This window comes from Oncorhynchus nerka, linkage group LG10, assembly GCF_034236695.1.
Source record: "Oncorhynchus nerka isolate Pitt River linkage group LG10, Oner_Uvic_2.0, whole genome shotgun sequence".
Lineage (NCBI taxonomy): Eukaryota > Metazoa > Chordata > Actinopteri > Salmoniformes > Salmonidae > Oncorhynchus > Oncorhynchus nerka.
In genome coordinates this window covers 60,082,532-60,103,239 of record NC_088405.1, presented here as the reverse complement: position 1 = coordinate 60,103,239, position 20,708 = coordinate 60,082,532, and the positions used below count along the sequence as shown (strand labels likewise).

The 20,708-nt window shown below is 40.1% G+C and overlaps 1 protein-coding gene across 14 annotated transcripts in view; it reads right to left on the bottom strand.

The window, feature by feature from the left end:
• Nucleotides 1–7,068: 7,068 nt before the first annotated feature.
• LOC115135728 (RNA-binding protein Musashi homolog 2-like) overlaps nt 7,069–20,708 on the bottom strand; it is a 342,501-nt gene continuing 328,861 nt past the window's right edge. For 6 of the 14 annotated variants that reach the window (XM_029670752.2, XM_029670763.2, XM_065023633.1 and 3 more), the window contains 3 exons: nt 17,765–17,919; nt 13,434–13,504; nt 7,069–12,317 (listed from right to left, as the gene is read on the bottom strand). In XM_029670752.2, the coding sequence (XP_029526612.1) occupies nt 13,463–13,504; nt 17,765–17,919 (197 nt within the window). In that variant the 3' untranslated portion in view covers nt 7,069–12,317; nt 13,434–13,462. The remainder of the gene's footprint in view (nt 12,318–13,433; nt 13,505–17,764; nt 17,920–20,708) is intronic. The other 8 variants (XM_029670751.2, XM_029670762.2, XM_029670758.2 and 5 more) reach the window with 3 other exon arrangements.

Sequence of the window (20,708 nt, the reverse complement as noted above, 5' to 3'; positions counted from 1 at the left end):
AATGGGGATTCATCAGAGAAAATGACTTTACCCCAGTCCTCAGCAGTCCAATCCCTGTACCTTTTGCAGAATATCAGTCTGTCCCTGATGTTTTTCCTGGAGAGAAGTGGCTTCTATGCTGCCCTTCTTGACACCAGGCCATCCTCCAAAAGTCTTTGCCTCACTGTGCGTGCAGAAGCCCTCACACCTGCCTGCTGCCATTCCTGAGCAAGCTATGTACTGGTGGTTCCCCAATCCCACAGCTGAACCAACTTTAGGAGACGTCCTGGTGCTTGCTGGACTTTCTTGGGCGCCCTGAAGCCTTCTTCACAACAATTGAACCGCTCTCCTTGGAGTTCTTGATGATCCGATAAATGGTTGATTTAGCGGCAATCTTACTGGCAGCAATATCCTTGCCTGTAAAGCCCTTTTCGCGTAAAGCAATGATGACAGCACGTGATTCCTTGCAGGTAACCATGGTTGACAGAGGAAGAACAATAATTCCAAGCACCACCCTCCAGTCTGTTATTGAAACTCAATCAGCATGACAGAGTGATCTCCAGACGTGTCCTTGTCAACACTCACACCTGTGTTAATGAGAGAATCACTGACATGATGTCAGCTGGACCTTTTGTGGCAGGGCTGAGATGCAGTGGAAATGTTTTTTGGGGATTCAGTTCATTTGCATGGCAAAGAGGGACTTTGCAATTAATTTCAATTCATCTCATCACTCTTTCAAATTCAATTCTGGAGTATATGCAAATTGCCATCATACAAACTGAGGCAGCAGACTTTGTGAAAATGTATATTTGTATCATTCTCAAAACTTTTGGCCACAACTGTATATTTAGCGGTTACCTTCTGTGTATAAAGTGATGCGGGAGGGCAAAAAAGCATCTTGCGATGCACTTCGCTGTTCTACAAGTTGTCTGAGGCAGGCGTTAGATCACAAGCGTTTTTAAGTGTAACGTTAATAATGATGGTTTTGGGAAACAGTTCAGGGTTTTAACAATGCTCCTACGAAGGTTCGAACGATGAACTTAGCCTTAAGATGCTTTTGGAAAACCGGGCCCTGGTAGCAAACCAGGTAGAGAGGAGGATGATTTGTGTGGGGACTTGGAGGAAACATTCATGCCAGACTAGATAGTTCCCAGGAAATGGTTCTCCCTAATGATGAAGGTGATTCTTGTGTGTCTATTGCTGAAAACCTCTGGGCAAAGATACACAAAATATACAAAATGAGTGGATTTGGCTATTTCCGCCACACCCGTTGCTGGTGTATGAAATCGAGCACACAGCCATGCAGTCTTCATAGACAAACTTTGGCAGTAGAATGGCCCATTCTGAAGAGCTCAGTGACTTTCCAACAAGTCAGTTCGTCAAATTTCTGCCCTGCTAGAGCTTCCCCAGTCAAACTGTAACTGCTGTTATTGTGAAGTAGAAACGTCTAGGAGCAACAACAGCTCAGCCGCGAAGTGGTAGGCCACACAAGCTCACAGAACGGGACCGCTGAGTGCTGAAGCGTGTAAAAAACATCTGTCCTCAGTTGCAGCCCTCACTACTGAGTTCCAAACAAGAACTGTTCATCGGGAGTTTCCTGAAATGGGTTTCCATGGCCGAGCAGCCGCACACAAGCCTAAGATTACCAATGCACAATGCCAAGCATCGGCTGGAGTGGTGTAAAGCTTGTCGCCATTGGACTATGGAGCAGTGGAAATGTGTTCTAGGTAGTGATGAAACACGCTTCGCCACCTGGCACTCAGACGGATTAATCTGGGTTTGGCGGATGCCAGGAGAACGCTATCTGCCCCAATGCATTTTGCCCTCTGTAAAGTTTGGTGGAGGAGGAATAATGGTCTGGGGCTGTTTTTCATGGTTCAGGCTAGGCCCCTTAATTCCAGTGAAGGGTAATCTTAACACTAGAGCGTACAATGACATGCTAGATGATTCTGTGCTTCCAACTTTGTGGCAACAGTTTGGGGAAGACCGTTTCCTGTTTCAGCATGACAATGCACCCGTGCACAAAGCGAGGTCCATACAGAAATGGTTTGTCAAAATCGGTGTAGAAGAACTTGACTGACCTGCACAGAGCCCTGACCTCAACCCCATCAAACACCTTTGGGATGAATTGGAATGCCGCCTGTGAGCCAGGCCTAATCGCCCAACATCAGTACCCAACCTCACAAATGCTCTTGTAGCTGAATGGAAGCAAGTCCCTGCAGCAATGTTCCAACATCTAGTCGAAAGCCTTTCCAGAAGAGTGGAGGCTGTTATAGCAGCAAAGGGGGGACCAACTCCATATTAATGCCCATGATTTTGGAATGAGGTGTTCGACGGGTAGGTGTCCACAATCTTTTGTTCATGTAGAGTATGTGAAGTGTATGCCTACCCTCTGCAGATTAAGGATGAGGTCAATTTAGGTGACACATTATTTTCCAAAGGAGGAGGGGATGTGGTTCCTCCGCAGGCTGACCAAGAGGATGTTTGTCTGTCAGGTGTTGATTTAACTGAGCTATGGGCTTTGGGTCATGTTGTGAGGTTAGTGAGGATTCGCTGGGAGCTACGGTCTGGCATTTGCGGGGTGACACGGCTGTGTTTTGTGATGAGAATCAGGAGCTTGAAGAAGTGAGTTTGGTGGAAAAGACAGATCCACCGGTTTTATCACTTCCTGTTGTTGGGGAGCGGACGACAGTTAAGGTGGAGGAAAATGAGGAGTATATGGCTAGCGGTTCCCTTCCAGTGGGTGCTCAGGACCGGACAAAACAGGCGTTTGGGAACAGGGATCGTGTTCCTAGTGAGTTGGCTGAAGTTGTGGTCGATGTTCACTTGTCCCTGGTGGTGGTTGCTCCAAGTCTCTCATCATTGCCTTCATATCAGATGGAGTTTGTTGCTTGTAACCATGGGCTGAGTGAATGGAATTGGGCTCCCAGTTTAGAAGCAGAGGGGTCAAAGGTTGCTCCTGGGTTCAATCTTTTTAGAGACTTTTGGTAGGAGCAAATTGTCTGAGTGCCTAATAATGAATTTGATGGATTTGTTTTGTCTGGCTTCTGGTTTTCTAGAATGGCTTTATCTCAGAGTTTAGGGTATCGGTAGGCAGGTTTCATAGCTGCAACTCTAGTGTTTATACTTCAGATATGGGTCTCTTCACTTAAGGGAGTTTTACAGAAAATTAAAAAGTATGACATGTTAGATATTTCTGGAAAATAGATATGGGTGACTGTAAGGTTTCTTGTTGGGGGAAGTGTTATGATATGGGGGTAGTTTAGTGTTAGCAGTAGCACACAGTTAGGCAACACAGTACCAGGATACAGTTCCACACTCCATCCCCAGGTGGCAGCACCAACTGGGTCAAGGGCTGTGCTATGCATGGAAGCATGGATAAGTCGACAGGTGTGAACAATCAGGATGATTGTCATTCTGTGACCAGAGGCATTGTGGCCTGCCAGTGTTTTGTGTTAGTTTAGTTTAGCCATTCCTCTTTGTAGTTTTATTTTTGTATATACTTATTTTGGTTCACCACTTTGAAAGAATACTAATGTGCTCGGACTGACTGACCATGTGAGATATGACTGAGCTAGCCCTAGACCTAAGCTAAGGTTGCTGTCTCTCGGGTGCATGCATTCAACACCTGGTCACATACTCTTACTTCTCACATTTATGCACACATCAAATCAGGTTACAGACCATGTAGCTAGGCCTAAGACCCCTAGACATAACAAGTGCAGTTAAATCAGTAGGCTAGTTATTGGTATTGTAACAGGAACTACAATGGCTGGCTTCATAAGACTACTAAATGACAAACACAGCAAATTGATTATGGTATTTCATATAAATCAGAATTCTTCTCTGTTGATCAAGATGTATTTAACTTGAAATAGACAGAAATTGCTTTTCTCAATACAAATCCCTTTCCATAATGGGCTACCTGACATAACATTTCTTTTTAAAAATCAAACCAAATAATTTTTTATTTGTAACAAGTGTAGACCTTACAATGAAATGCTTACTTACAAGCCTTAACCAACAATGCAGTTTTAAGAAAATACCTAAAACAAAGTAAGAGATAAGAATAACAAATGATTAAAGAGCAGCAGTAAATAACAATAATGGGGCTATATACAGGGGGGTACAAGTGCGGGGGCACCGGCATTGAAGTCATTTGTACATGTCGGTAGAGTTATTAAAGTGACTATGCATAGATAATAACAGAGTAGCAGCAGTGTTCGGGGGGGGGGGGGGTATCCTTTTGATTAGCTGTTCAGGAGTCTTATGGCTTGGGGGTAGAAGATATTTAGGAGCCTCTTGGACCTACACTTGGCGCTCCGGTACGCTTGCCGTGCAGTGCTGTTTTCCTGCAGTGATAAGCTTGTTCTTCCCTTCCCTGTTCCAAAATGTGTATCCTTCACAGTCAAATTAATTGTCAGACTAATAGCAACAGAGTACCTGTGTGTAGGTGAACTATTGCAGGTCATTACATAAATATAAACTGTTGAGATAAGGCTGGTCAGTGGAGTCTTACCATTGTCCAGCGAGGGCAATGTCCTTTCCATAGTAGTTATGCAATGTAGGACCAGTAAAAAGAGTCTGCATCAGTAAGGGAATGAGGAGGGAGGGGAATGAGGCAGTACTGACTTCATCACATTCATAATAACCCTGATTTCTCTAATCCTCTGGAGCAATTTGAATCATTAAGATGAGACACCGTTTGAAATGGAAGGAAAACCAAAGGAAGCAGCTCTGCTGATGGCACACGTTTGCAATTCTCCATCTCAGGTAAAACATAACTGATTACGTTTTGACAATCGTATTAAAAAGTTTACCTTCATTACAGTGTGTGTGTGGGATGGCTACTGAGTGACTCGTCTCCCCTGCGAGGCTGCAGAATAACTGTCAGTCTCTTTAAGCATCCGGGAATGTACTCAATCTATTTTCTTTGCTCATCATTTTATTGTACTGTACTCAAAGAAACAGGCTTTCCATTTGACTGCATCTCTGGCTGAACTCGAAGTTGAACGTGGTCCATAAACATATTGAGAGTCATAGTGAGACAGAAGTGATTTTGCATTGCACAAAAAGCACCAAACTATCCGACCTCATGAGCGAGGTGCCTTTGAAAACAATAAAGCTGCAATATGCAAGATATTAAATATATGCTGAATAAGCTCCACAGCACACTATCCATCATCGTTGCGCTTTCACCAAATGGGCTGTTTTCACCTCACCTCAAGTAAAGCTTCTATTAAGAGCCCTGGCTTGATCTTCAGGAGAGATCTCTGTGTTAGGTGTGGTGGGGTGATATAATTACTGGCTAAGACAAATGTTTTCCCCTTGGCCTGTGCAAAAAAATGAAATTAAACACCTTTGAATATTTTAATAAGCAGACAGTGAACCTGGGGGCACCTGTAATAAAATGTGGTTAGTATGATTAATAAAACTAAACACCATCACAGAGAGAGAAGCTACCTCAGACCCAGGCCTGCAGAATTAGGTACATGGGTTAGACGGACTGGACGGACTGAGATCGCAACTAGAGGGACTTGATACTGTGGGTTTAAGGGAATCAGAGTTCAAGAGACCACAGGTCAGCTTTAATAACATGGGAGAAAGAAGTTGATATCCATTGATTGATATCCATGGACATAAGTATTGTATTGTTTTTTTTTCTTTCTAAAATAGTAGCAAAATAGTGTGGATAAAATAGTTTTGCCTGATTTTGTACAAAGCTAGGCAAAATGTATATACGGTGCCTTCAGATGTATTCATACCTATTGACATATTCCACATCTTGTTGTGTTACTGCCTCAATTCAAAAGGGATAATGACAAAGTGAAAACAGAGATGTTTGCAAATTTATGAAAAATTAAATACAGAAATATCTCATTTACATAAGTATTCACACCCTTGAGTCAATACTTCGTAGAAGCAACTTTGGCAGCGATTACAGCTGTGAGTCTTTCTGGGTAAATCTGAACCTGGATTGTGCAACATTTACCCATTATTCTTTTCAAAATTTCTTAAGCTCTGTCAAATTTCTTGTTGGTCATTGCGAGACAGCCATTTTCAGGTCTTGATATAGATTTTCAAGTAGTTTGAAGAAGGTCCTCTAGGATTTTGCCTGTGCATTCAGTTTTCTTTTTATCCTGAAAACTCCCCAGTCCTTTAACGATTACAAGCATACCCATAACATGATGTAGCCACCACTATGCTTGAAAATATGGAGAGTGGTACTCAGAAATGTGTTACTTAGTATTCAGGACAAAAGTTAATTGCTTTGCCACATTTTTTTGCAATATTACTTTATTTATTGAAATACCTTATTAAAAAGTTTACCTTCATTACAGTGTGTGTGTGGGATGGCTATTGAGTGACTCGTCTCCACTTCCTTTCCGGAAACTGATTTAGGAAGGACGCCTGTATCTTTCTAGTGACTGGGTGTATTGATACACCATCCAAGTAATTCATGACTTCACCATGCTCAAAGGGATGTTTAATGTCTGCTTTATTTTTTTTTTTTAAATCTACTAATAGGTGCCCTTCTTTGCAAGGTATTGGAAAAACTCCCTGGTCTATGTGGTTGAATCTGTTTGAAATTCACTGCTCGGCTGAGGGACCTTACAGATAATTGTATGAGTGGGGTAGAGGGATGAGATAGTGTTTAACATCATTTTTGAAAGACCATTATTGCACACAGAGTGCAACATATTATGTGACTTGTTAAGCAAATGTTTACTCCTGAACTTATTTAGGTTTGTCATAAGAAAGGGGTTGAATACTTATTGACTGAAGACATTTCAGCTTTTCATTTTTAATACATTTCTAAAATTCTATATATAAAAAAACACAATTCCACTTTGACATTATGGGGTAAACAAATCTAAATGGAATCCATTTTAAATTCCGGCTGTAACACAACAATATGTGGAAAAAGTCAAAGGGTGTGACGACTTTCTGGAGGCGCTGTATATGATTGTACCATTCGGTGCTCATAATACCTTAAATGTTGCATTTACTGGCAATATTGAGACCGTCAACATTTTATAGGATGAATAATACAATCTTATTACAACAGTTAAGCAAAGAAACAAGGAATAAAACAGTTCATTTTATTTTATTTTATTTTCCAGACAGACACATCGATTTCTGGACCACAGTAGAGGATGGAAACCTTTCACAATTTTTTTTTTCATCATTATTATTATTTGAAAATACAAATATAAAATTATACTTTCCACATCTGAGATGTGAGAGACCCCCATCCATTTGAGTTTATTTTACAACAGGGCTTGAGCAAGCCATACAAGAAGACCTGAAAGATGCTTTCAGACGTCAGTCAGTTCTGTCAGTCTCTCGCCGTAAAAAGTCTGTTAACGTTAAAAAATGGGCAAGTGTTAGGAAAGGCAAATAAGGAGCAGACAAGTCAGTGAGGGGAGCTCAGTGGAAGGCTGCTCCTCCACTCTGGAAAACACTGGATATTAAGTGGAAGGACAATAGCCTCATTATGCTGTGCAGTCATAGACTGCCCACTTTTCCTCATACGTTACTACAGATTGGAGTAGCAGCCGTGCACTCCGACCCACACACGTTAAGACTATCCGAAAGAAACTAGAGGATGGCTCACTCATTGCTACAGTCATCTTTAATGTATTGCCTATGCCAGACCACTGAAGAAGGTCCAGTTAAAATTTTGAAGACAATGCAATGCCAAAACAGCACACTAGCTTACCATAACGTTGACTGTTTTGACAGCGAGTGATGAAAACAGTGTTGGCTACTATGTTATACAGACCCATGTGAGACAGGGTTTTGCTGTGTCTAGAATACAGAAGGCCCACTATTCTCATCTAGTCACACATGTTCACATGAAGGATATACAGGTCAGACACGTGTACACATAACAGAACATGTATGTACTGTATGTACACAAACTAATGAACACGGGTGATTCATGGATGATGGGATGAAATGATTGGCCATTGCCTAGCACTTGCCTCAAAATTCAAGTTTAAATGGATACGGTAGTACTCCAATTATCAACACCTTCCAGGTCATTTTTGTCCTTTCCGATTTTTTTTCTTCTTAAACCAACATTTTTTTTTACTTCAATGGAATTTCTATTCTACTAAGATGTGTAACATTCATCAGCTGTAAACTGCTGTCAATGACAAATAAAATGACAGCAACAGAGCCATGCTACCTTAAAGTCCAAGCTACGGGATCAAATCAAAATCATATTTGAACACAGATCAAAAGGAAATGAGCTTCTTAATGGGATAACCAGCCTTTACTTTAATCAGAGGAGGAGATAACTATAGAATAAGTACCTCAAGGCATTGCATTGTTATCATGAGTACTGTATAGAATATCTATTCAATAAACCTGCTCCCGAGTGGCGCAGCGGTCTAAGGCACTGCATCTCAGTGCTTGAGGTGTCAACACAGACACCCTGGTTCAATTCCAGGCTGTATCACAACCAGCCGTGATTTGGAGTCCCATAGGGCGGCGCATAATTGGCCCAGCGTTGGCTGGTGTAGGCTGTCATTGTGAATAAGAATTTGTTCTTAACTGACTTGCCTAGTTAAATATAAAAAATATATATTAAAAAAACTGCTACAGATCTGTATGTAGGACCTGGACTGTTGATTTTCATGCTGCCACACACATTTCATTTCTTTGTGAACATGTTATGGACAGTAAATCTATGAATTAATCCAATATTTACTTTATTATTAACTCCTATAATAGTCTTATTGAATTCATCTACAATATTTGACTTTCTCTGTCCTCCAATAAACTATATCCTTGACAAAAGGCTCCAAGGCCAAAATATATATCTAGAAGTGCTGCTTATTATTATAAGTGAGAAAACACATGAAAATCTAAGCTTAGATGCACTTCCCCACCTGTAAATGATCTTCATTAAACTTGACATTGTCCTCCCCCTTGCTATACACATTACAGTTTTACTAACCACCTGAACTACTGTATGAAGACATTCAACAACAGGTGAACTAGTTAAGAAACAATCATTAGGACGATTCATTCTGTGTAATCTTTGCTCCAAGTATGTAATAGCATCAAATGATCCCCTCTAGAAGTTAGATGACTAAAATTCTTTGCAACCGTTGTGAAGTAGTAAGCATAGCTGTCTAGATCTGTGAGAGCAACATTAACGGAGAACATATACAAGCCTGTCTTTGATTAGAATAAAGCGCTGATTTCCAGGGACTAAAAAAGGTATTCACAAAATGGATGTTTTTGGAGTGAAAGAAAAGGCAGAGACACTTAAAAAAGCGAGTGGTATCTAAAAATAGCCGAGCCTTATAGGCATCTGGGATATTTTCAAAGTGTACAAAGATTAAAAGATATTACAGTTTAGTAGTGGTATTATTATTGTTATCATCATCATCATCATCATCATTAATATGTTAACTTTAAAAAATATATATGGTTTTTTTCCGCACATAATTTTTTTTTTCATAATTATAGCTTGTGTCCCTTAGAAAATAATACAAAAAAATGTTTTGCATATCTAGCGTTAGCATTTAAGGTAGTATGGCACACCCCTTTTAAAACATTCAAGGGTGGAGAATATCCAAATAATGCCTTGTTTAAAATGTTTATCTTACAGCAATTTGTTTCTCTATAGGTCTTCTGTGAGAGCTTTGGTTAGTTGAAACCATGTGAGATCGGTAAAACAACAGAAAAGGAAAAAGACATATGAAACATGGCATGGAACTGCTATTCAAATAATTGCCTGCAAATGTATGTCAAACCTTTGATAATAAGAGCAAGTTCTATCCTTACTGGTCCTAAATCCACTAATAACTACAAGTACTATCACATTACACCTACGACTAATTACAAGGAGATAGAGGAGAGTAAGAGAGAGGGGGGTGGTGGGTGGGGTATAATGTGACAGAGGAAGGAGGCAGAGGAAAAAGCCAGAGAAAGGGAGAACAACAAAGAAGAGCATAGACCACTACACTGGTATCAAAGACAGCACTCTGTTACAAGTTCATTGTGATTTTTTTTTGTACACACTTGATATGCATGGATGATCAACAAAATATTGTATGTGGTGACAGGGAATGGAAAGAGAGAAATCGATGGATGCACAGTACATTTTAATATAATATTACAATTATTAATAGTAACCACAATATCAATAAAACCCCCTGACTCAAAATTGAAATCAGTGAAGAAGCATCTTTTTTTTTGTATTTCTTTTTTTCTTTTACATTTGAACATTACATCGGTTCTCTTCTGTTTTCTCATTTAAATTATTACTTGTTTATCTCCACATCGTTCAAAAGCATCCAGTATTTTCCTTCACCTGGTTGTTCTGAACAAAAGAGCTAATGAAATGAAACATCAGGTGAAATGAAATATCAAATACATTTGCAGCAGGAAAAGTACATCATCAGAATAGACACCACTCATTCCATCATCATGTTTACAACTCTTACTGCACTTTAAAGCATGTCATTAAATGTCTCTCTATATTCGAGCAAAATCTGTCCCTACACATGTACTGCATAAGAAATCTGCTCATCAAGCTATGATTAACAGGATGAATCATTTATTCAGTGTCTTCTGGCCGGATCTCAATATTTTAGATTAGAAGTTGACGTACACCATACAATGAAATCCAAAGACATGACCACAAAACATTGGTAGTAATTAATCAGTTAATTGCGATCTGCCAATCTGTTTATTCACCCCTGTGTATGCCTATTCTAGAGAGGAGCAACGTCCAATATTCCTTCATACTTCACCCCAGACACAACCATTTTAAATAGCCAACATATACATGTGCAAATAGGAAATGGCCTGTTCTTTCTTTACTGCTCACAGTGCAATGATTTATAATTTTTTCCATTCAATGTTTTAATCTATTTGCCACTAAAATAAATTAAACCTGTCAACAATTCCAAGGTATAACTCACAGGACTGAGGTATGGTATCAAAATATTTGCCTTCCTAATTCATTTGAAAAGAGAACTGATGGAGAGAACTCTACCACAGAGTCCAGATACTGCGTCCCAAACTTAACAGGAACAAGCAGGAGGAAACAAACAACAACAAACTACAAACGAGTTGAATTCTTCTCTCCGGAGTATAAAAGTGTCAGGATGCGTAGAGCACTGTAAAATGCTTAGGCTCGAGTTCTATTCTTCAACACTAAATACAGTGTGCTTTGGATGAAATGATCACTCTTTTTGAAATAATATTGATTTCTAAATAACAGTTGGTTAGACAAAAGATACCAATGATCTTTTTGTTCCTTTAAAACTGAACTCACCTTAAAACTGAACTGAACTGTGCACTGAACTCACCTTTTGTAAATATGCTGGTATGACACTTGTAAAGTTATTCAGCTTGAGTATTTCCAGAGCAAGCCGTCAGTGTTCTGTCCGACACTGCGGTAGTCACTGTCTCCGAGCAGTAAAGGATAATAGTATTTGTTTTAGAGCTTTTTTTCTATTCACACGCTAGAACATTTCTTTGACACACCATCACAAAAATATGCTATCCTCTCATCAAGTTGGTTATGCACGATTGGAATAATATTTACAGTTACATTTCTTTTTCTTAAATCTTGAATTCACAATGTATTTATATGAAATTGTTTATAGTATACATGTTTTTTTCTAAACAACAAAAACAACATTTATAAAAAAGGACCATAAAAATATTGGAGTCCTCTTTGTATTGCCCAAAAAATAGGTAATTATGGTTAACAATGAGACATCACAAAAAAAAAGCTACTAAAATGCATTAGTTACACTCTCGAATATGTCATTTTAAATTAAATGGATGTTTTTTTTCCAAACCTTTCCACTTTGGATTTATTTTGTGTGCAAAAAGACACCTGAAGCTCTGATCTGTTTCGTTTAAATGATTGGTACCAAAGGTGTAGGCATGACTTGCGAACATTCAACTATGACCCCCCAAAGAGAGAAGCAAAACCATTTACATGAGTACACTAGAAGACAAAACCATTTACATGAGTACACTAGAAGACAAAATCCCAAATAAGGCGAAACTAAAATGCCTCTCTCTGAAGCTAATCAAAGAACTAATAAAAGAAAGGAAAAAAGTGAATGAAATCAACATGAAACATACCAAACCAGGTTGTCAGGTTACGGGGTTGGATTATGATACAGCAGTTTATTTTTTTCTGAGATGATTTGAACTTTTTTGTTGTTGTTGTTGTGGTTCCACCTCTCATTTCTCCTGGGTGATGCTGTAGTGCTTGAAGTTGGATGGCATCACCTATACTCAGAGCTAAATTAGAAGCTTCGGCCTGTCTTCCCTGGACCACCAGATAGACTCTGCTGAGGAACACAGATCCAGTGAAACAATTAGGAACATGTACATTTTAAATAGCACAAAACATGACCACATAAACTTCACCATAACCTAGCATACTAACAAAACAATACAATAATCTTATAACATTGTTTGCTACTATACAATGTGTGTAAGACAATGAGGAACATCATCATAAGGTGTAATAGCAATGAAAAACAGACTTACACACAACCACAGGAGACTACAAATGCATTCTACTATAGTGGAGTGATCACAAGCACAGCTATGAGGAGGAACTCATTCTCCCAGAATTCCAGTTGACATCAACTGCATCTAATACTGTTGCTTTCTCTTGCCTCATACACCATCAGAGTTAACAAAGGTTAATTTAGTGTGTTTACATTCTTGTTGTCATTTAGCAGATGCTCTGATCCAGAGCAACTAGGGTTAAGTGCATTGCTCAAGGGCAAATCAACAGATTGTTCACCTAGTTGGCTCAGGGATTCGAACCAGCATCCTTTCAGTTACTGACCCAACGCTCTTAACCGCTAGGCTATCTGCCACCCTGCTGTGTTTAATTATATTAATAACTGGAACATTGGCTATTATCTTCAGATGAGTCCCTGACCAACAACGTCAACCAGAGACAATAGGCATTACACAGACGCTGACATGTCATGGGCTTTACTTGACACATTGACTTGACTTTAAACGACAGGAGAATAAACCCAATCTTTTGCCATGAATGCAAACCAGAGAAAGCAACAGTACACAGTCAATTTAACCAAGAATATCATTATTGGTATTCTATTGATGTCGGCCTATAGGATTAGTGAAAGATATACTGTAAATCAGGGAGGACAAGTTCCACAACAAAAGCTTCATTATGTATTGTAAAAACATGCAATGTTGTTAATTTGCCATTTGCGCACACATTTAGCATTTTAGACTTAATTCAAAAAGCTTGTTTCTGTATCTGTACAAGTTTGTAGGATGATGATGTGAAATATAGGTTTCCTGTATGCATTTTTACAGAAGAAAGGAAAGGTGAAATTGCAGTTGATGTAACAAAGTAATGAGGTGAATCTAAAGAAACAGATGGGTAAAGACTGCTGAACAATATAAATGGAATATAATACCTCCAATGAGATGGCAACCAACCACCTGTTCAATGGTATCCATTTGTAAAAGCTGTCGCAATCAACGGGCCCTAAAAGTGTACAGTCAGTACCTTTGTCAGTATGCATTTCAGGGGAAAAAAAGAGTGAGTACATTGTATCCATTTTGTTCTGCTAGCATGAATGGGTATTTTCTGTTCCTGTTCATCATTTCGATCACTAGAGCAATAGATAATCATCATAAATCTCATGGGTTTTTAATTCTCTTAGGGGGAAGAACCTGTCCCTTGTAGCATTTTTACAGATTCCAGTGTGCTCTTTCTTACTCAGTGAGAGTGTTTACACTGTTATTCACTGATCTTCAAAACCCCACAACTACTGGAGGTCAATTACACATGGTGACGGAATGTTCACATCTTCTAAATGATTCAGTTGATTCTAATGATCAGATGGAAGAGAGCTAGAATTGAGTAAAAAGCTACACGGATGATTGAATGATGACATATTGAATGAATCATTAGCACAATAGAGACAAAACAGAAGGAAAGTTTGAGAAGAGTGCGACTAGAGGCAAATTGAGGCACAATTTGTTTTGAAGAGAAGATTTAAACAACAATCCCTCAACACATAGTTGCCAGCCTAGCCAACTACTGCACAAGGGCCTAAGGACCTGTGAGGAACATAAGATTTCACTTTGTACATACATATATATACTCATTCATGCCAACATGAACAATATTCATTAATTCATGCAAAAGCTACTTAGCATTGTCATACAAAATCTCTTATGATGATCAGCCTGTTCTGCACGCTCTCCCCAGCGTGATCTACTGTATGTTATTGTGCATAATGCCAATCACCCATATTGTCTGTAACCTATAAGTGAACTGGGAAACTGACACAGCATTCTTAGAGGGCAGAAAGAACAAAAAGCCCATTTGTATTTTATTTTAAACTGAGCCGGTTATCTAGCTCCTCATCTGTCTATTGTGTCTAACAAACTAAGGACAAATTGATTTATAGAAACGCTTCAATGAAACATGCTAAAAAATATCTAAAATGTTTAATAGCCATTAGTTTTCTTTGTCATCTTGTTCAATTCAAATCCAAGGGCCAAAGGGGACTTGAGCCCAGTCCATTATTGTTTATGTAAAGGGATAATCAAATCTATCGAAAATAATGAACGATGTGGAACTGACCGACGTGTAGAGCCCCGAGTTGATTATCCAATTCACACCATGGCTATAATTGAACACATTTGTCGATAGAAATGCGTTCAACATCCACTGAAGTAGCTAGCAATTTTACTAGATAGCTAAATTAGTTGCTGAGGTAACCAAACAGACTTGCTAACCAAACCATCAGTCCTAGCTTACCATTATGAACATCGAATTCAACAATATCAATAATGTTTTCAATTCGACTTCTGCTTTAAAAAAAGCAGCTCAAACATAACATGTAAGAATGAACTATAGCCGTTCAATTCTACCGTGCAAATATACTGTGCGTTATAGGGAAATAACGCACGCTCTAGAATGCCATTCAAGCCAATAATAAATGTATCCGACAATGCCATGGTATAAGACAGTAACTGTTCTGGCATTGACATCATCGTCTGTGCTATGACACCAAACTGGGAGATCCTGTGGCAAGTCAAAGTGACTGAAGTCATCCGTTAGGTTGTAACATGTCAAGTTCCACCATGTGATTACTTTGGCTGCATGTAACACAGAAAATAATTAAAAGGTGCATTTTAGTTCTGAGTCATTTCCCTTCTTAATGTTGTGCATAGAGACATAATCTGGAGGTGAGAAGGCTACCACGGCGATTCACTGGTTCATTGCACTCTGTTCGATTCATTGAGTCATGTCCCTTCTTAATGTTGTGGATAGAGACATAATCTGCATGTGCACTGGAGGTGAGAAGGCTACCACGGCGATTCACTGGTTCATTGCACTCTGTTCGATTCATTGAGTCATGTCCCTTCTTAATGTTGTGAATAGAGACATAATCTGCATGTGCACTGGAGGTGAGAAGGCTACCATGGCGATTCACTGGTTCATTGCACTCTGTTCGATTCATTGAGTCATGTCCCTTCTTAATGTTGTGAATAGAGACATAATCTGCATGTGCACTGGAGGTGAGAAGGCTACCATGGCGATTCACTGGTTCATTGCACTCTGTTCGATTCATTGAGTCATGTCCCTTCTTAATGTTGTGAATAGAGACATAATCTGCATGTGCACTGGAGGTGAGAAGGCTACCACGGCGATTCACTGGTTCATTGCACTCTGTTCGATTCATTGAGTCATGTCCCTTCTTAATGTTGTGGATAGAGACATAATCTGCATGTGCACTGGAGGTGAGAAGGCTACCACGGCGATTCACTGGTTCATTGCACTCTGTTCGATTCATTGAGTCATTTTAAAGTGGATTAGTTTGAACGGAATTTAGTACAACTGAAGTAGAAATTAAAAACGCATTGACCCTTGTGGGAAACCTACAACTAAAACCTGGATTTTATTTTGTAAAGAAGTATAGCTGCATCAAAAATATCATATCTCTCTTCGCATAATATTGTTATTGAGAAATGTACAAATGGGTGGCCTTATTCTGACTAGCGTTCAGACAGGGAAAATATTTAAATCTCCCCAACAACAGCTTGATCCCATGTGAAATAGGGATCCAAATGAATTCAGAAGCCTGTCCATCTGTATCTGGGTCAGCTAGACTATGGATGCAAACTGCAAAGGTTAAAACAAAAGAACAGAAAACAATGGGTGCAAGCATGCTATTTTAAAAGACAAGGAGATAACATGGTCTCCTGCCCATTTCTACCGCTGTAATCCAATCTAAGTATTTTTATAGAATTTTCTGCAATTAATCTTGTTCAATGGGCCTATGCTTCTTACTGTATGCTTTCATGATTACTGGTTTGTTCTGTCCTCAAGAGTCCTGACGTTTTCTGAGAGGCAGCTCATTTCCAGAGAATTCATCTGATTCTAAAACCCCCAAAACTACACTGAACAAAAATATAAACGCATCATATCAAGTATTGGTCTCATGTTTCATGAGCTGAAATAAAAGATCCCAGAAATGTTCCATATGCACAAAAAGTTCATTTAGCTAAAATAAATCCATACATTTTTACATTCCTGTTAGTGAGCGTTTCTCCTTTGCCAAGATAATCCATCCACCTGACAGGTGTGGCATTTCAAGAAGCTAATTAAACAGCAGAATCATTACACAGGTGCACCTTGTGCTGGGGACAATAAAAGGTCACTCTAAAATGTGCAGTTCTGTCACACAACACAATGCCACAGATGTCTCAAGTTTTGCGGGAGCGTGCAATTGGCATGCTGACTGCAGGAATATCCAGCAGAGCTGTTGCCAGAGAATTGAATGTTCATTTCTCTACCATAAAGTAATTTTAGAGAATTTGGCAGTACGTCCAGCCGTCCTCACAACCGCAGACCACGTATAATGCCAGCCCAGGACCTCCACATGAAATGTAATTCAGTAAAATCTTAGAAATTGTTGCATGTTGCGTTTATATTTTTGTTCAGTATACTTCTGACATTTCCACTCTCTGTCTGACACGGGTAAACTAGGAGACACTAACAAGATGATGACAGTTTGAACAAGTTCACAGTGTTTAAAGAGGCAGGTGACTGGCAGAGAGGGATATGAACACGAAATCATTCAGAAACTTTGGGGGTGCAAAGAGACAGGTCAGTTATAAGATTTAACGTTGAGCAAAGTAAATGGTTTGATAGCGCGTGTGTGTAAATGAACTTCAGTCCTTTAGCAAATTCTATAACAAACACGTTCTTTTTTCCTAAATTGAGACCAACAAATATTCAACCAATCAGACATGGCACCCCTGACAACCAATAAGGCAAGTTGCAAAAAGCCAATTACATTTTTTTTTCCTGCAAAGTGGTGCTTTTGTTGGGATATCATGTGAGTTTTACTTGCTTGATAAAATGACATTAAACTTACGCAATTTGGTCACTCCCTCTCATAACATTCTCTTCCTCAATTGTTTTATGCATTGTATATGCATCTATTGTAGACAGAATAACACACCAGCCCTGTGATCCTCCTCATCTGATTGGTTCAGTCAAATCTCATTAGATTTGGCACAGGTGATTCACCTGGAGTGTAGTTAGTGGTGAAAACAGTCACAGGTAGAGAGGGAGTTGAGCAGTGAAACTATAATGGGGCGGTGTGCATTGCCTACTGCTCTGCTTTCTTGTAACACTAACACATCTATGTATAAGGACAGCAGTCTAATGGGCTAGCTAGACAGACAGGACGGTCAGTGAACAGAGAAGGCGTACTGTACTCACTGCCATGCTGTGGCCGAAGCCGGAGCCAGGCTGGGGGCTAGCAGCACTGATGTAGTTGCCCACATTGGAGTCCTGGCCTCCAGGGCCGTACAGTTCGGCTACAGGCCCAGGGCTGTTGGCACCAGGGAAACCTCCAGGCCGAGGTGGGTTTCCCCCTGCACAGAGAGCACAGCAGGGGCGCAACAGTTCAGTTACACCATGGTGCACCATAGATGAGAACATACATGCAGCTAGCTCAATCTAATTCATTCTAGTTTATTCTTCCACAATATATACATTCAAACCTAAGAATACATTACTGGATTCATATGTTTGGCAAAAGGTATATTAATCAATACTATAATTAAACAGAGCACACACATGAGTGAGTAATTGGAAATGCCATTTGAGGCCTGTTTGCATGTTCATCGCATACATTTAGTTGGGGATTGATAAAAGATATGTTGCAGGCTTCAGGAGGCAAGAGCAATGAAATAGATGAATCCAGAGTGATATTCTTGAGATTTCTACATGCTAGGTATACTATACAGTGATAACACTCCACCATGCACAATAGAAACCATAAGCAGACCACCAGAGATACTTGGACCATGCCAGTAAGGTTGCCGCTTAAAAGGTTAAGTTATGTATGTTGTGGACAAGAGTTCATTTGACTGAAGTTATTTTGAATATAATTGCCAAGAGGTACCCTATAGTTAAGAGGGCAGCTCAGTTGCTTTGGATTCTATACTCAGGCAGGTATGAAACCAGTTTATGTTTTTCTGATTTGCCTATACATCTAACCTGATTGGACAAAACATTCCAACGTAAACTCAGCAAAAAAAGAAACGTCCCTTTTTCAGGACCCTGTCTTTCAAAGATAATTCGTAAAAATCCAAATAACTTCAGAGATCTTCATTGTAAAGGGTTTAATCACTGTTTCCCATGCTTGTTCAATGAACCATAAAGAATTAATGAACATGCACCTGTGGAATGGTCGTTAAGTCACTAACAGCTTACAGACGGTAGGCAATTAAGGTCACAGTTATGAAAACTTAGGACACTATAGCAGCCTTTCTACTGACTCTGAAAAACACCAAAATAAAGATTCCCAGGGTCCCTGCTCATCTGCGTGACCGTGCCTTAGGCATGCTGCAAGGAGGCATGAGGACTGCAGATGTGGCCAGGGCAATAAATGACAATGTCCGTACTGAGAGATGCCTAAGACAGCGCTACAGGGAGACAGAACGGACAGCTGATTGTCCTCGCAGTGGCAGACCTCGTGTAACAACACCTGCACAGGATCGGTACATCTGAACATCACACCTGCGGAACAGGTACAGGATGGCAACAACAACTGCCCGAGTTAAACCAGGAACGCACAATCCCTCCATCAGTGCTCAGACTGTCCGCAATAGGCTGAGAGAGACTGGACTGAGGGCTTGTAGGCCTGTTGTAAGGCAGATCCTCACCAGACATCACCTGCAACAACGTCGCCTATGGGCACAAACCCACCATTGTTGGACCAGACAGGACTGGCGGTTTTGAGAGTCGCGGTTTTGAGAGTCGCGGTTTTGTCTCACATGGGGTGATGGTCGGATTTGCATTTATCGTTGAAGGAATGAGCGTTACACCGAGGCCTGAGCGGGATCAATTTGGAGGTGGAGCGTCCGTCATGGTCTATGGCGGTGTGTCACAGCATCATCGGATTGAGCTTGTCATTGCAGGCAATCTCAACTCTGTGCTTTACAGGGAAGACATCCTCCTCCCTTATGTGGTACCCTTCCTGCAGGCTCATCCTGACATGACCCTCCAGCATGACAATGCCACCAGCCATACGGCTCGTTCTGTGCATGATTTCCTGCAAGACCATTTCCTGGCCAGCGAAGAGCCCAGATCTCAATCCCATTGAGCATGTCTGGGACCTGTTGGATCAGAGGGTGAGGGCTAGGGCCATTCCCCTCAGAAATGTCCAGGAACATGGAGGTGCATTGGTGGAAGTGTGGGGTAACATCTCACAGCAAGAACTGGCAAATCTTGTGCAGTCAATGAGGATGCACAGCAGTACTTAATGCAGCTGGTGGCCACACCAGATACTGACTGTTACTATTACTTTTGATTTTGACCCTTTGTTCAGGGACACATTATTCCATTTATGTTAGTCACATGTCTGTGGAACTTGTTCAGTTTATGTCTCAGTTGTTGAATCTTGTTATGTTCATACATATATTTACACGTTAAGTTTGAAAATAAACGCAGTTGAGAGTGAGAGGACGTTTATTTTATTTGCTGAGTTTATATATAGACACTTTTTATTGAACTATCTACAGTATACATCTATTCCATGGTCATTTGGCCTGGCCATTTTCTGATTTCAGTGAACTGCAGAAAGAGTTCTGATTATGTTTGACAAAAAATCCTACTCCAGCAAGAAAGCAATGGACACAAGTGTTCTACAGACAGAGGAGATATAAACCCTGGGAAATATACAAACATAAAAGCTTTCCCTGAGTTCATCCACATGTACACAATGTGGAGATGTAAACGAACCGCTCTGTGTGACCTCCGACCTATGCCCTGTGGCTAGGAGCGAGTCAGACTAATAAAAAGGCCTTTTTGAAAACCCAGACACCCAGCGATGGCCAATATAAAACTAAGCCAGAGGGGGAGAGGGAGAGAAGGCACAGATGTCTTAAAACCCTAGAACAGCTACACCACTTCAATATCCTCTGCTGTCAGATTCACATAACCCTCCATCTCACCCCTATTGAGAAACAAACCATGAAAATAAATGCACAAATTCAATTAGGAATGGAGGGGAAAAACCTCTACAGAGCTCTGAGGCTCTGGACTGTGGCATATCTCCTTCACGAGGAGCTGTGGTGCTTGTATACAAATGGACAATTGCTCTTTTACAGTAGCCATGTGTTTGACGTTTCTATTATAAATATATACACAACGCTAG